Source organism: Rhinoderma darwinii, chromosome 3 (genome assembly GCF_050947455.1).
Source record: "Rhinoderma darwinii isolate aRhiDar2 chromosome 3, aRhiDar2.hap1, whole genome shotgun sequence".
NCBI classification, from domain to species: Eukaryota; Metazoa; Chordata; class Amphibia; order Anura; family Rhinodermatidae; genus Rhinoderma; species Rhinoderma darwinii.
Genome location: NC_134689.1, coordinates 421,910,123 through 421,923,538, shown reverse-complemented (window position 1 = coordinate 421,923,538; position 13,416 = coordinate 421,910,123). Strand labels below are relative to the sequence as shown.

The following is a 13,416-nucleotide window of genomic DNA, read 5'->3' as shown; positions in this document are numbered from 1 at the left end:
CAAACTAGAATTGTATTATTTGCGAGTACATTATGTTTGGTAGTGTCATTGGCACATTGTATGATGTTTTTATTTGCACAGTTCATGACACTGTAAATCGTGTATGGCCATATAGTTTCCGCAGTGTAGGGCACTACATTTCCCATTTCACTTTTTGCTGCATTTCTTCTGCACTGCTCATACATTTCATAGGAAGTAAAGAGATATTTCCTGTATAAAAGCTGAGACTAGTGACTACATCACACATATCATATCCTGCTCTCCATTACCAGTTCCTAGAGATTTCCTGATTTATTAAATATCTGGAAAACAGCATTCAGGAAACATCGAGAACTGCGGGGGTTAAGTCAATGATAATTCAATAATAAAACTGCTTTTGTATGGATGGAAGGTGGGCTGTCACAATCATTTCCTCTCGTGGGCCCAATGTACCCCAAAATGACAATAAGCTAAATATTGAGAATGGCCCCAGACATGTAATAATGTTGTGTCTTTCCCCCATTATTCTCCCCTCACCCTGCAGACATGTAATAATGTTGTGTCTTTCCCCCATAATTCTCCCCTCACCCTGCAGACATGTAATAATGTTGTGTCTTTCCCCCATAATTCTCCCCTCACCCTGCAGACATGTAATAATGTTGTGTCTTTCCCCCATTATTCTCCCCTCACCCTGCAGACATGTAATAATGTTGTGTCTTTCTCCCATAATTCTCCCCTCACCCTGCAGACATGTAATAATGTTGTGTCTTTCTCCCATAATTCTCCCCTCACCCTGCAGACATGTAATAATGTTGTGTCTTTCTCCCATTATTCTCCCCTCACCCTGCAGACATGTAATAATGTTGTGTCTTTCTCCCATAATTCTCCCCTCACCCTGCAGACATGTAATAATGTTGTGTCTTTCTCCCATAATTCTCCCCTCACCCTGCAGACATGTAATAATGTTGTGTCTTTCTCCCATAATTCTCCCCTCACCCTGCAGACATGTAATAATGTTGTGTCTTTCCCCCATAATTCTCCCCTCACCCTGCAGACATGTAATAATGTTGTGTCTTTCTCCCATAATTCTCCCCTCACCCTGCAGACATGTAATAATGTTGTGTCTTTCTCCCATAATTCTCCCCTCACCCTGCAGACATGTAATAATGTTGTGTCTTTCCCCCATAATTCTCCCCTCACCCTGCAGACATGTAATAATGTTGTGTCTTTCCCCCATAATTCTCCCCTCACCCTGCAGACATGTAATAATGTTGTGTCTTTCTCCCATAATTCTCCCCTCACCCTGCAGACATGTAATAATGTTGTGTCTTTCTCCCATAATTCTCCCCTCACCCTCCAGACATGTAATAATGTTGTGTCTTTCTCCCATAATTCTCCCCTCACCCTGCAGACATGTAATAATGTTGTGTTTTTCCCCCATTATTCTCCCCTCACCCTGCAGACATGTAATAATGTTGTGTCTTTCTCCCATAATTCTCCCCTCACCCTCCAGACATGTAATAATGTTGTGTCTTTCTCCCATAATTCTCCCCTCACCCTGCAGACAAGGTAAATTTTATTGACAATCACCGATCAGAACTGATTACAAACATAACGGATGTAGATCCAGTTCTACGTGATCTCCGGGACCAAGATCGACTGACTCAGGAACAGTACAATGATGTGATGAAGAAGACAACAACCTGGGAGAAGATGAGAGACCTGTGTGATATTATCAGATACTGGGAGGAAACTGGGAAGTGTGCGGCTTATAATGTTCTCAGAAAATACAATTCTGAAATTATTGCTGACTTGGAAATAAGTCTCAAACCATGGAGAGGTAAGTCTTATTTAACGTTTGACCTCTGATACCCTTTAAATATAGAAAGAGGCAACTAAAGCCATTTAATTGCTTGTTAATTAGTTTTAATTAATGTGTGAAATAAACTTATTAGGTGAATTTACATCAGTTATTTACAACATTTTTGTCACTGTTTTTGTCATGCTTTTTTGTGGCAAATATATAGCAAAACCGAGGCAAAAACAGTAAAAACACCCATATGTGCGATAAATGGTGACTTTCAATGAATGCATTACTGACCACTATGAGCACATTCATCCATTTACTTATTTAATTATCTGTTGGCAGCAGAAGTTTCCTCATTTTTTTCCAAAAGTGTTAGAGCTTTTTCACGTGTTGCAGTCATGTCACGGCTTTTGCCACAATTTTTTCAATTGCAACATGACCCAGACATGTGAATAAACTATTAAAAAACTTTCCTTTCATTCACTGTACATTTACTGTCCTGGAATAAATTCATTGGCGACCAGTCAATTTGTTGCAGAAGATATTAAAAGTTAATTATGACCAATTTCACAAGGTTGTAATACGGGTGCCTCATCCGCATGTTTCATGACCCAAATAAATAGCCACATAGGGAGTTATGATGCCAGTTATTTGGGTCCTAAGACTAACAGATTGACCAAGATTTGCGTTTTTGTGCCATATAATTCTTGTGAGAAATTAGACTAAATATCTGATAAAACAGCTACTAATTAAAGAAACTCAGAGCACTAGTATCCTAATTTAATCCACCATCCACATGTTCGTTTATATTTATTTTAATGATATCTTGTATGTACTGTACTGGTCTTTCTGACATAGTCTGGTCTTCCCGTGTAAATGAATGTAGTCAACTGGTTAGAGACGTTTCAATTAATATGGATCTGTCGTCAGACTATGCGGCTTTATGTAAGGGCAGCATTGTATGGGGACAGGTCCACTCACCAATTAGCCAAATTGAGATTTAAAAAAATAGTGCCATTTGGCTATCAAAGAATATGCTGGAGTCTGATGCATTCATAAGGAGAGTTCTCCCCGCGCCTCTTCTCGCCTACCCCATCCTCCTGATTGACGTGCTAGTCTTGGAGAACTTTGGCAACAGTGACAATAATATGGTACGTTTTTCAAAGACATTCAATAAAACGGTATAAAGGAGTGCTACAAAAACCTGGACTTTTAGGACGATGCAAAATTCAATGGATTAAATTGTACCCTCCAGTACCCACAAAAAATAAACAAGTAATAGTAGATCAATTTTTAACTTACCTAGTGTCCATGCCTTTGGTCCATCTCTCTCTGTTGCCTAGTTCTTGGTCCCCGTTGTCTTCCATACAATATGGCCACCGCTGTCGCAGAAAACAGTCCCTATGCAAGTCTGAAAGTCTGACACATGCCCCCCCTTTTCCTTCACTGCCCTCTAATGGACCAGCGCTGATTAAATCAGTGCTGGTCCATTGCTGCTGACACTTCCCCTGCCAGAACCCCTGCAAGGTACCAGCAGGGGAAGTGTCAGTAGCGATGGACGAGCACTGATAAAAGAAGCGCTGGTCCATCAGAGGACAGTGAAGGAGAAGGCTTGTATCAGACTTGTAGACTATGCTCCCTATGCAAGTCTGAGACAGCAGTGACCATATCTGATGAAAGACAACTGGGACCGAGAACCAGACAACGGAGAGAGAAGAAGCAAAGGGATGGACACTAGGTGAGTTAAACATTAGTAAGTTAAAAACTACTATTGTTAGTTTATTTTTTTGTAAGGACTGGGGGGGGTCAATTTAAGGGTAGATATTAGACTTGTATCCAAGACCCTGAGGTCATTCAATGGTTGAAAGGGATACTAAAGATAAATGGGGAGTTTTTAAAGATATATAACCTGAATAGTGTAGTAAGTTTATACCCTCTGGTAACAAAAAGTCTAGGAATAAAAGGAGAACTATCTGCCTGAATAGGGAATTACTGAAAATTATAAGACAAAAACAAAAAGTATTCAATCTATCCAAGACTGAGGGATTAGTAAAAGCAAACCAGACCCCCAACTCTACTAGTTCTAATGACCTTTACCCTACTAACCATAACCTTCATACTACCCGGAGTTGCAATGTTATCCCCAGAAAAACAAATCGCTAATGACAATAAAGGCGTTGTTGGGGGAATGAAAACTATCTTTAAATTGCTCAAAATGGTGTCCAAAAATTAAAAACTCTCGGAATATTGCTGTTCCTTTTGACATGATTATTTCTCTAGTTTTCCTCTAACGGGTCATGGTAGTTATTTTTCCTCTTGAATTTCTTGTATTTTCATGTGTTGTTCCGTTTTAAATGTAGTAAAACTGGTGGCCCGGACGCCACTGATTCATGTCTTTCCATTTTAAATTCTGCAAATGTTGCTACTACTACCCCATGTGCGTAGTCTGGTAATTATTCTCCTTTTTCTAGAGGTGGTAATTCATGTACTAGTGTACAATCATAGCACTATGACTATATGTACATTTTCTTAAAGTATTTCTGCTCCATTAGATCGGTACTAGATGCACCACTGTTGGCCTTTTCATGCTTTTTTTAGGGTTATTTGTCTTCTTTTTTTCCCAATAATCTCTAAGGTTTTCCTATTGCACTGGTCTAGGGGTAGAGCAGCCTGGCTACCGTTACTCTAAAAAGATTTTCGCTTCCAAGACGTGCTTTTTTTGTTCTCATTAAATAATTTTAGTTAGTATAACTTAATGCTGAAGGATTTCATTCTAATAATAAAGGTCGACAGACACTGCGATAACTCTGCCAACTCAAACCTGATTTAGCGTTCTTACAAGAGAAGCATTTTGACTCAGAAGTCGACTTTAAAGGGGTATTCTCATCTTGAAGATCATACTTCAATAGGTTCCATATGTAAATTAATAAAACGTAGCAATTACTCTTTTACGTTTTTTCACCGTTCTGAGATATTCCTCCTCTTGGATCGGATGTCCTCTTCTTTGTATATTGTCTGTTTCCAATAGATATACGACCACCACTAGGATCATGCAGCAGTGGCCACGCGTGCACATCTGCACCACTACATCTTTCTATTTATCTGGCCGGGTTCTCAGGAGTGTGCATTGGTCTCGCATGCGCAGAAACTACCGGCCCGGCCACCTCTCCCCCTTACCATGTAAGTAAATAGCACAGCTCTCAGGCATGCTCAGTAGCCTGAGAGCTGTCCTATTCAGCTCCTACCCCAGCCTCCCCCTCTCCTTCCCCTCTGCTATAGAAGTAAATAGGAACAGGTAGCCGGAGAGCTGTCCTATTCAGCTCCTACCCCGGCCTCCCCCTCTCCTTCTCCTCTGCTATAGAAGTAAATAGGAACAGGTAGCCGGAGAGCTGTCCTATTCAGCTCCTACCCCAGCCTCCCCCTCCCCTTCCCCTCTGCTATAGAAGTAAATAGGAACAGGTAGCCGGAGAGCTCTCCTATTCAGCTCCTACCCCGGCCTCCCCCTCTCCTTCCCCTTTGCAATAGAAGTAAATAGGAATAGGTAGCCTGAGAGCTGTCCTATTCAGCTCCTACCCCGGCCTCCCCCTCTCCTTCCCCTCTGCAATAGAAGTAAATAGGAACAGGTAGCCGGAGAGCTCTCCTATTCAGCTCCTACCCCAGCCTCCCCCTCTCCTTCCCCTCTGCTATAGAAGTAAATAGGAACAGGTAGCCGGAGAGCTCTCCTATTCAGCTCCTACCTCAGCCTCCCCCTCTCCTTCCCCTCTGCTATAGAAGTAAATAGGCACAGGTAGCCGGAGAGCTGCCCTATTCAGCTCCTACCCCGGCCTCCCCCTCTCCATCCCCCCTGCTATAGAAGTAAATAGGAACAGGTAGCCGGAGAGCTCTCCTATTCAGCTCCTACCCCGGCCTCCCCCTCTCCATCCCCCCTGCTATAGAAGTAAATAGGAACAGGTAGCCGGAGAGCTGCCCTATTCAGCTCCTACCCCGGCCTCCCCCTCTCCATCCCCCCAGCTATAGAAGTAAATAGGAACAGGTAGCCGGAGAGCTGCCCTATTCAGCTCCTACCCCGGCCTCCCCCTCTCCTTCCCCTCTGCTATAGAAGTAAATAGGAACAAGTAGCCGGAGAGCTATCCTATTCAGCTCCTACCCCGGCCTCCCCCTCTCCTTCCCCTCTGCAATAGAAGTAAATAGGAACAAGTAGCCGGAGAGCTGCCCTATTCAGCTCCTACCCCGGCCTCCCCCTCTCCATCCCCCCTGCTATAGAAGTAAATAGGAACAGGTAGCCGGAGAGCTGCCCTATTCAGCTCCTACCCCGGCCTCTCCCTCTCCTTCACCTCTGCTATAGAAGTAAATAGGCACAGGTAGCCGGAGAGCTCTCCTATTCAGCTCCTACCCCGGCCTCCCCCTCTCCTTCCCCTCTGCTATAGAAGTAAATAGGAACAGGTAGCCGGAGAGCTGCCCTATTCAGCTCCTACCCCGGCCTCCCCCTCTCCTTCCCCTCTGCTATAGAAGTAAATAGGAACAAGTAGCCGGAGAGCTGTCCTATTCAGCTCCTACCCCGGCCTCCCCCTCTCCTTCCCCTCTGCAATAGAGGTAAATAGGAACAGGTAGCCGGAGAGCTGTCCTATTCAGCTCCTACCCCGGCCTCCCCCTCTCCTTCCCCTCTGCTATAGAAGTAAATAGGAATAGGTAGCCGGAGAGCTCTCCTATTCAGCTCCTACCCCGGCCTCCCCCTCTCCTTCCCCTCTGCTATAGAAGTAAATAGGAACAAGTAGCCGGAGAGCTCTCCTATTCAGCTCCTACCCCAGCCTCCCCCTCTCCTTCCCCTCTGCTATAGAAGTAAATAGGAACAGGTAGCCGGAGAGCTCTCCTATTCAGCTCCTACCTCAGCCTCCCCCTCTCCTTCCCCTCTGCTATAGAAGTAAATAGGCACAGGTAGCCGGAGAGCTGCCCTATTCAGCTCCTACCCCGGCCTCCCCCTCTCCATCCCCCCTGCTATAGAAGTAAATAGGAACAGGTAGCCGGAGAGCTCTCCTATTCAGCTCCTACCCCGGCCTCCCCCTCTCCATCCCCCCTGCTATAGAAGTAAATAGGAACAGGTAGCCGGAGAGCTGCCCTATTCAGCTCCTACCCCGGCCTCCCCCTCTCCATCCCCCCAGCTATAGAAGTAAATAGGAACAGGTAGCCGGAGAGCTGCCCTATTCAGCTCCTACCCCGGCCTCCCCCTCTCCTTCCCCTCTGCTATAGAAGTAAATAGGAACAAGTAGCCGGAGAGCTATCCTATTCAGCTCCTACCCCGGCCTCCCCCTCTCCTTCCCCTCTGCAATAGAAGTAAATAGGAACAAGTAGCCGGAGAGCTGCCCTATTCAGCTCCTACCCCGGCCTCCCCCTCTCCATCCCCCCTGCTATAGAAGTAAATAGGAACAGGTAGCCGGAGAGCTGCCCTATTCAGCTCCTACCCCGGCCTCTCCCTCTCCTTCACCTCTGCTATAGAAGTAAATAGGCACAGGTAGCCGGAGAGCTCTCCTATTCAGCTCCTACCCCGGCCTCCCCCTCTCCTTCCCCTCTGCTATAGAAGTAAATAGGAACAGGTAGCCGGAGAGCTGCCCTATTCAGCTCCTACCCCGGCCTCCCCCTCTCCTTCCCCTCTGCTATAGAAGTAAATAGGAACAAGTAGCCGGAGAGCTGTCCTATTCAGCTCCTACCCCGGCCTCCCCCTCTCCTTCCCCTCTGCAATAGAGGTAAATAGGAACAGGTAGCCGGAGAGCTGTCCTATTCAGCTCCTACCCCGGCCTCCCCCTCTCCTTCCCCTCTGCTATAGAAGTAAATAGGAATAGGTAGCCGGAGAGCTCTCCTATTCAGCTCCTACCCCGGCCTCCCCCTCTCCTTCCCCTCTGCTATAGAAGTAAATAGGAACAAGTAGCCGGAGAGCTGTCCTATTCAGCTCCTACCCCGGCCTCCCCCTCTCCTTCCCCTCTGCAATAGAAGTAAATAGGAACAAGTAGCCGGAGAGCTGCCCTATTCAGCTCCTACCCCGGCCTCCCCCTCTCCATCCCCCCTGCTATAGAAGTAAATAGGAACAGGTAGCCGGAGAGCTGCCCTATTCAGCTCCTACCTCGGCCTCCCCCTCTCCTTCCCCTCTGCTATAGAAGTAAATAGGAACAAGTAGCCGGAGAGCTGTCCTATTCAGCTCCTACCCCGGCCTCCCCCTCTCCTTCCCCTCTGCAATAGAGGTAAATAGGAACAGGTAGCCGGAGAGCTGTCCTATTCAGCTCCTACCCCCGCCTCCCCCTCTCCTTCCCCTCTGCTATAGAAGTAAATAGGAATAGGTAGCCGGAGAGCTCTCCTATTCAGCTCCTACCCCGGCCTCCCCCTCTCCTTCCCCTCTGCAATAGAAATAAAGAGGAACAGGTAGCCGGAGAGCTGCCCTATTCAGCTCCTACCCCGGTCTCCCCCTCTCCTTCCCCTCTGCTATAGAAGTAAATAGGAACAGGTAGCCGGAGAGCTGTCCTATTCAGCTCCTACCCCGGCCTCCCCCTCTCCTTCCCCTCTGCAATAGAAATAAAGAGGAACAGGTAGCCGGAGAGCTGTCCTATTCAGCTCCTACCCCGGCCTCCTCCTCTCCTTCCCCTCTGCTATAGAAATAAAGAGGAACAGGTAGCTGGAGAGCTGTCCTATTCAGCTCCTACCCCGGCCTCTCCCTCTCCTTCACCTCTGCTATAGAAGTAAATAGGAACAGGTAGCCGGAGAGCTGTCCTATTCAGCTCCTACCCCGGCCTCCCCCTCTCCTTCCCCTCTGCAATAGAAATAAAGAGGAACAGGTAGCCGGAGAGCTGTCCTATTCAGCTCCTACCCCGGCCTCCTCCTCTCCTTCCCCTCTGCTATAGAAATAAAGAGGAACAGGTAGCCGGAGAGCTGTCCTATTCAGCTCCTACCCCGGCCTCCTCCTCTCCTTCCCCTCTGCAATAGAAGTAAATAGGAACAGGTAGCCGGAGAGCTGTCCTATTCAGCTCCTACCCCGGCCTCCCCCTCTCCTTCCCCTCTGCAATAGAAATAAAGAGGAACAGGTAGCCGGAGAGCTGTCCTATTCAGCTCCTACCCCGGCCTCCTCCTCTCCTTCCCCTCTGCTATAGAAATAAAGAGGAACAGGTAGCCGGAGAGCTGTCCTATTCAGCTCCTACCCCGGCCTCCTCCTCTCCTTCCCCTCTGCAATAGAAGTAAATAGGAACAGGTAGCCGGAGAGCTGTCCTATTCAGCTGTTCAGGGCACATCTTTGCTGAGACTACTTCAGCAGAGCACTTATCATGGCTTTCACACTTGTGCTTGCTCCTCAGCTCTGTTATCTCTATATGTAAATAAAGAGATATCAGAATGGACTTTGGAGCAAGCAAAAATAGTTTTTATTATTAGGATATCAGAACACTGAACTGAAGAAAGAGGGGATAGGAATTGTACTTTTACGCAGCACATAGTGAATAAAAATGAGGGGTGAACGAGTAAATCTCCTGTTAGAATTTATTGTGGCACTATATTGTAATCCCAATGCTGAATGTAATACTATACATAGCAGTATCGCGAGTGTGCATGCTGATACAAGTGGTGCTGTGATATTTTCACAGCGCCATCTGCTGGTTATGTGAATGGAAAGGCCTTGTACCGCCCACTTAAGCAGAAATGATAGGAAACGAGGTGTGGGAACATGCAGTCATGTAGTGGGAATATGGGGGTAAGATCAAACAATGGAGGAGTGTAATATATTTATTTTTTATTAAAAAAAAGATTTAGAGTATAAAAAAAAAGAGGGAAGATGGGAATATTTTCGCGTTCCTACAGTGCCAACCTGACCAAAAAGAAAATGCAAGCTGCTATACTAATAGCTAGGTCTTGCCTCCTGAAGGTTTTAAACGCAGGTGTCGACTCGCTTGGTAGATATGTACTTCTTAAATGCAAACTTTATGGTGGTTGTAACATTTATGTACCTAATGAAAATCACTTATATTTCCTGCGTATAATTTTCGCAAATTAGACACCCTGAGACACACCAGGATTCTTCTTGGCGGAGAATTCAATTTGGCATTTTCAGACACGATGGATAGACTGACTGTCCCTCCTACGCCTTCCCGGACATTGATAACCCCGCTATGTAGATAATTTTGTCAACTATTTGCTTCCAATTTTCATTTTTTTCTTTAAATGATAAGCAATCCAACTAGTAAACAATTTGTTTTCTACTCCCACCCACACTGCGCACGTACGAAAATTGATTACTTTTTTGGTAATCTACTTGCCTTGCACGATTCACATACTGCAACTAAATACTGCTTGGCCAATGCCCTTTCAATAATTGTGATACAATATATGGACAAAAATATTAGGACAACTTCAAGAGCTTTTATGACATCTCATTCTATATACATAGGCATTAATATTGAGGGGTTCCCCCCCCCCCCCATTTGCAGCTAAAACAGCTTCCACCCTTCCGGGTGCTTTCTACAAGATTTTGTGTGTCTGCAGAATGTCTGTGGGAATTTTGCCCATTTATCCAGAATAGCATTTGTGAGGCAAGAGACTGATGTTGGAGGAGGGGGCTTGGCTCGCAGTCTCTATTCGAGTTCATCTTAAAGGTGTTGTATTGGGTTGAGGTCAGAACTCTGTGCAGCCAGTCAAGTTCTTCCACACCAAACTCACCCAACCATGTTTTTATGGACCTTGTGTACTGGGGCAGTAATGCTGGAACAGAAAAGAACCGAACCCCAAACTTTTCCCACAAAATTGGATGCTAGAATTGTTCAAAATGTCTTGATATGCTGAAGCATTAAGATTTCCCTTCACTAGAACTAAGGGACCTATGCCCACCCCTGCAAAACAACCCCATAGCATTATCCCTCATCCACCAAGGTTTACACATGGGACAATGCAGTCAGGTAGGTAAAGTTATCCTGGAATTCACCAAACCCAGACTCGTCCATCAGACTGCCAGATAGAGAAGCGTCGCTCCACATAACACTGCTCCAGAGTCCAGTGGTGGTGTGCTTTACATCACCCTATCCGACGCTTGGCATTGTGTTTGGTGAAGTAAGACTTACAGCAGCTGCTAAACTATGGGAACCCATGCCATAAAGTTCTGGCTAGGCCATGTGTTTGATTTCATAAACCCGTGGAAATGGAACTAAATGAAACACCTGAATTCAATAATTAAGAGTTGTGTCCCAAAATGTTGTCCATATAGGGTATCTCTCTACCGGAACGTGTCATTGGCTTTTAAATGGCATGTTACGCAAACAGCCCATACATAGGGGTCTATTATGAGTAATAATGGAGGCAAAGACTGAGATAACGATTCTTCTTCCTTTTACTTAGACAGAAGTTGCAAACAACTAGTAGCATTATATGAACAATTAACATGCGGTCTTGATTTTGAAATCACCCAACAGTCTATAACTTCTTAATATTCAACCCTCTTATGACTCATCACTTGGTCCACCCTCTGGGGGCCCTCTCCTCATTAGTTCTCTTTAGGATTTTACTTTGATTCTCTGTCCCAGCGATTTTCCAGTACTCACTCCAATTATTTACTTTGTTGGTTCTGTTCAAGCAGGCCAATTTATTTGCCTGTGCTCTCTTGTCAGCCACTGGCTCGTAGCACCTTAGCAATGTAATCCCTCTGACAGACAGACTCTCTGCTGTATATCTCTCTTTGTGCTCTTTGCAACAAGCTATCGCTCTCCTTATAACAAGAGTATCTTGCACAGCTCCCGAACCACACTCCTGCCTTTTCACTGGAACTAATGGTGAGCACCACTTCCTATTCAGTATTCCTCTGCTATTTCAGCATTCTTGAACAACCTCTACATCACCGATCCAGATACTGCCTCTTCAGCACAGACTTCATAATCTCTATGGGTTGCAGGGCAACCCTTTGCTTCCTTTTAACCACATACTTATCCAAAAACAAACTTTCTCCTCTACTTCCACACTGTGGGAAGCACATAAAACAGTATTTTGTGGTTACTGTATTTCTTTATCTAGTTATCTGTAAAATGATAGATTAAGCAAATCCTTAGATTTAAAACACATTATGTCAGTTCTTAAAAAATAATGTTTTGTAGACCTTCCATTCTTACGTTATGTAAATTAGTTGATGCGCGGTCTAAACTAAAATAACTCTCCATGGCGAATATGAAAAAACTGCTTAATTCTCTAAGCAGTGCTATTACGAACGTGGCAATAAAGCCCATTCTCTCCTTGCCAAACAGCTTAGAGACTCTCAGACAGCAGCTTCCCTATTTGCCATCTGAGACAATGTTTGTTCTCCTCCTTTCTTTCCAAGTTGCAGCTCCCCAGGCTGCCCTTTGGAAGACTTTAATCATCTCAATAACGACATATAATTAGATGAGATACCAGAGGATCTGCATGCTAAATATGTGTTGTATCCGCATATGGTGGACCTGTTTAAATCCTTCTTAAAAGGTGTGCCAATCCCTTCCTTTATTCTTCACTTAGATCTCAAGGTAAGGCAAAGGCCATTTGGATTGCTATAAGGCTGGGTTCACACGACCATGTTACGTCCGTAATGTACGGAACGTATTTCGGCCGGAAGACCCGGACCGAACACACTGCAGGGGGCCGGGCTCCTAGCATCATAGTTATGTACGATGCTAGTAGTCCCTGCCTCGCTGCAGGACAACTGTCCCGTACTGTAAACATGATTACAGTACGGGACAATTGTCCTGCAGCGAGGCAGGGACTCCTAGCATCGTACATCACTATGATGCTAGGAGCCCGGCCCCCTGCAGTGTGTTCGGTCCGGGTCTTCCGGCCGAAATACGTTCCGTACATTACGGACGTAACATGGTCTTGTGAACCCAGCCTAACTATCAATCTACTACACTCCTCAACTTTGATCTTAAAATATTTACTAAACTACTGGCTAACAGGATCAGCATCTGGATGTTTCATCTTTTGCATAAAGATCAAGTGGGGTTTGTCAGATTTCATCAAGCTAGTAACATTACCAGGCCTATTATTGACTTGATAGATATAGCCAACTAACAGAGTATCCAGATTTTACTGCTTAGCCTTGTTGCAGAAGAAGGCAATCAACCGGCTTTGTTGGCCTTTTATGTTTGCCACTCTTGATCACATGGGCTTCCAGGAACAGTTCGTATAAGCTTAAACAGGTCTCTTCTTGATTCCTACTTCTGCGAGAGAACTCACCTCTGCCATGTTCTTGACTTTCAGTTTTTATAATGGTACCCACCAGGGCTGCCTCTACTCTCCCCGACTGTTCACCCTTTGTATTGAGCCACTGCTTGTTGCAATACTTATATATACCCAGACATCAGAGGATTGAGTATAAGGGACAGAGAAGTTAATATTATATTGTAATCGGAAGATGTCCTTCTCACCATTACACATCCCTTAGGTCTGTCTCCCTAACCTTTGTGACCTAATCAGTCACTTCGGGCAATATTTGGGGGTTTCTCTCACTAAACTCTTACGCCACACTACAGATGTAACCATCTTTACCTTAACTTTCATCGCATTAAATACACAGTTGCAGGAAACTTTAACTTTACATTTTCAATGGTTTTCAAATTAAGTGATAAGTTATCATGCTGAAGCAAGTT

General features: G+C 45.2%; 1 protein-coding gene across 2 annotated transcripts in view; it reads left to right on the top strand.

Moving 5' to 3' along the window:
• The window catches only part of LOC142748464 (uncharacterized), a 120,048-nt gene that overhangs the window by 26,702 nt on the left and 79,930 nt on the right, over positions 1–13,416 (top strand). For both annotated transcript variants that reach the window (XM_075855557.1, XM_075855558.1), the window contains exon 4: positions 1,544–1,819. In XM_075855557.1, the coding sequence (XP_075711672.1) occupies positions 1,544–1,819 (276 nt within the window). The remainder of the gene's footprint in view (positions 1–1,543; positions 1,820–13,416) is intronic.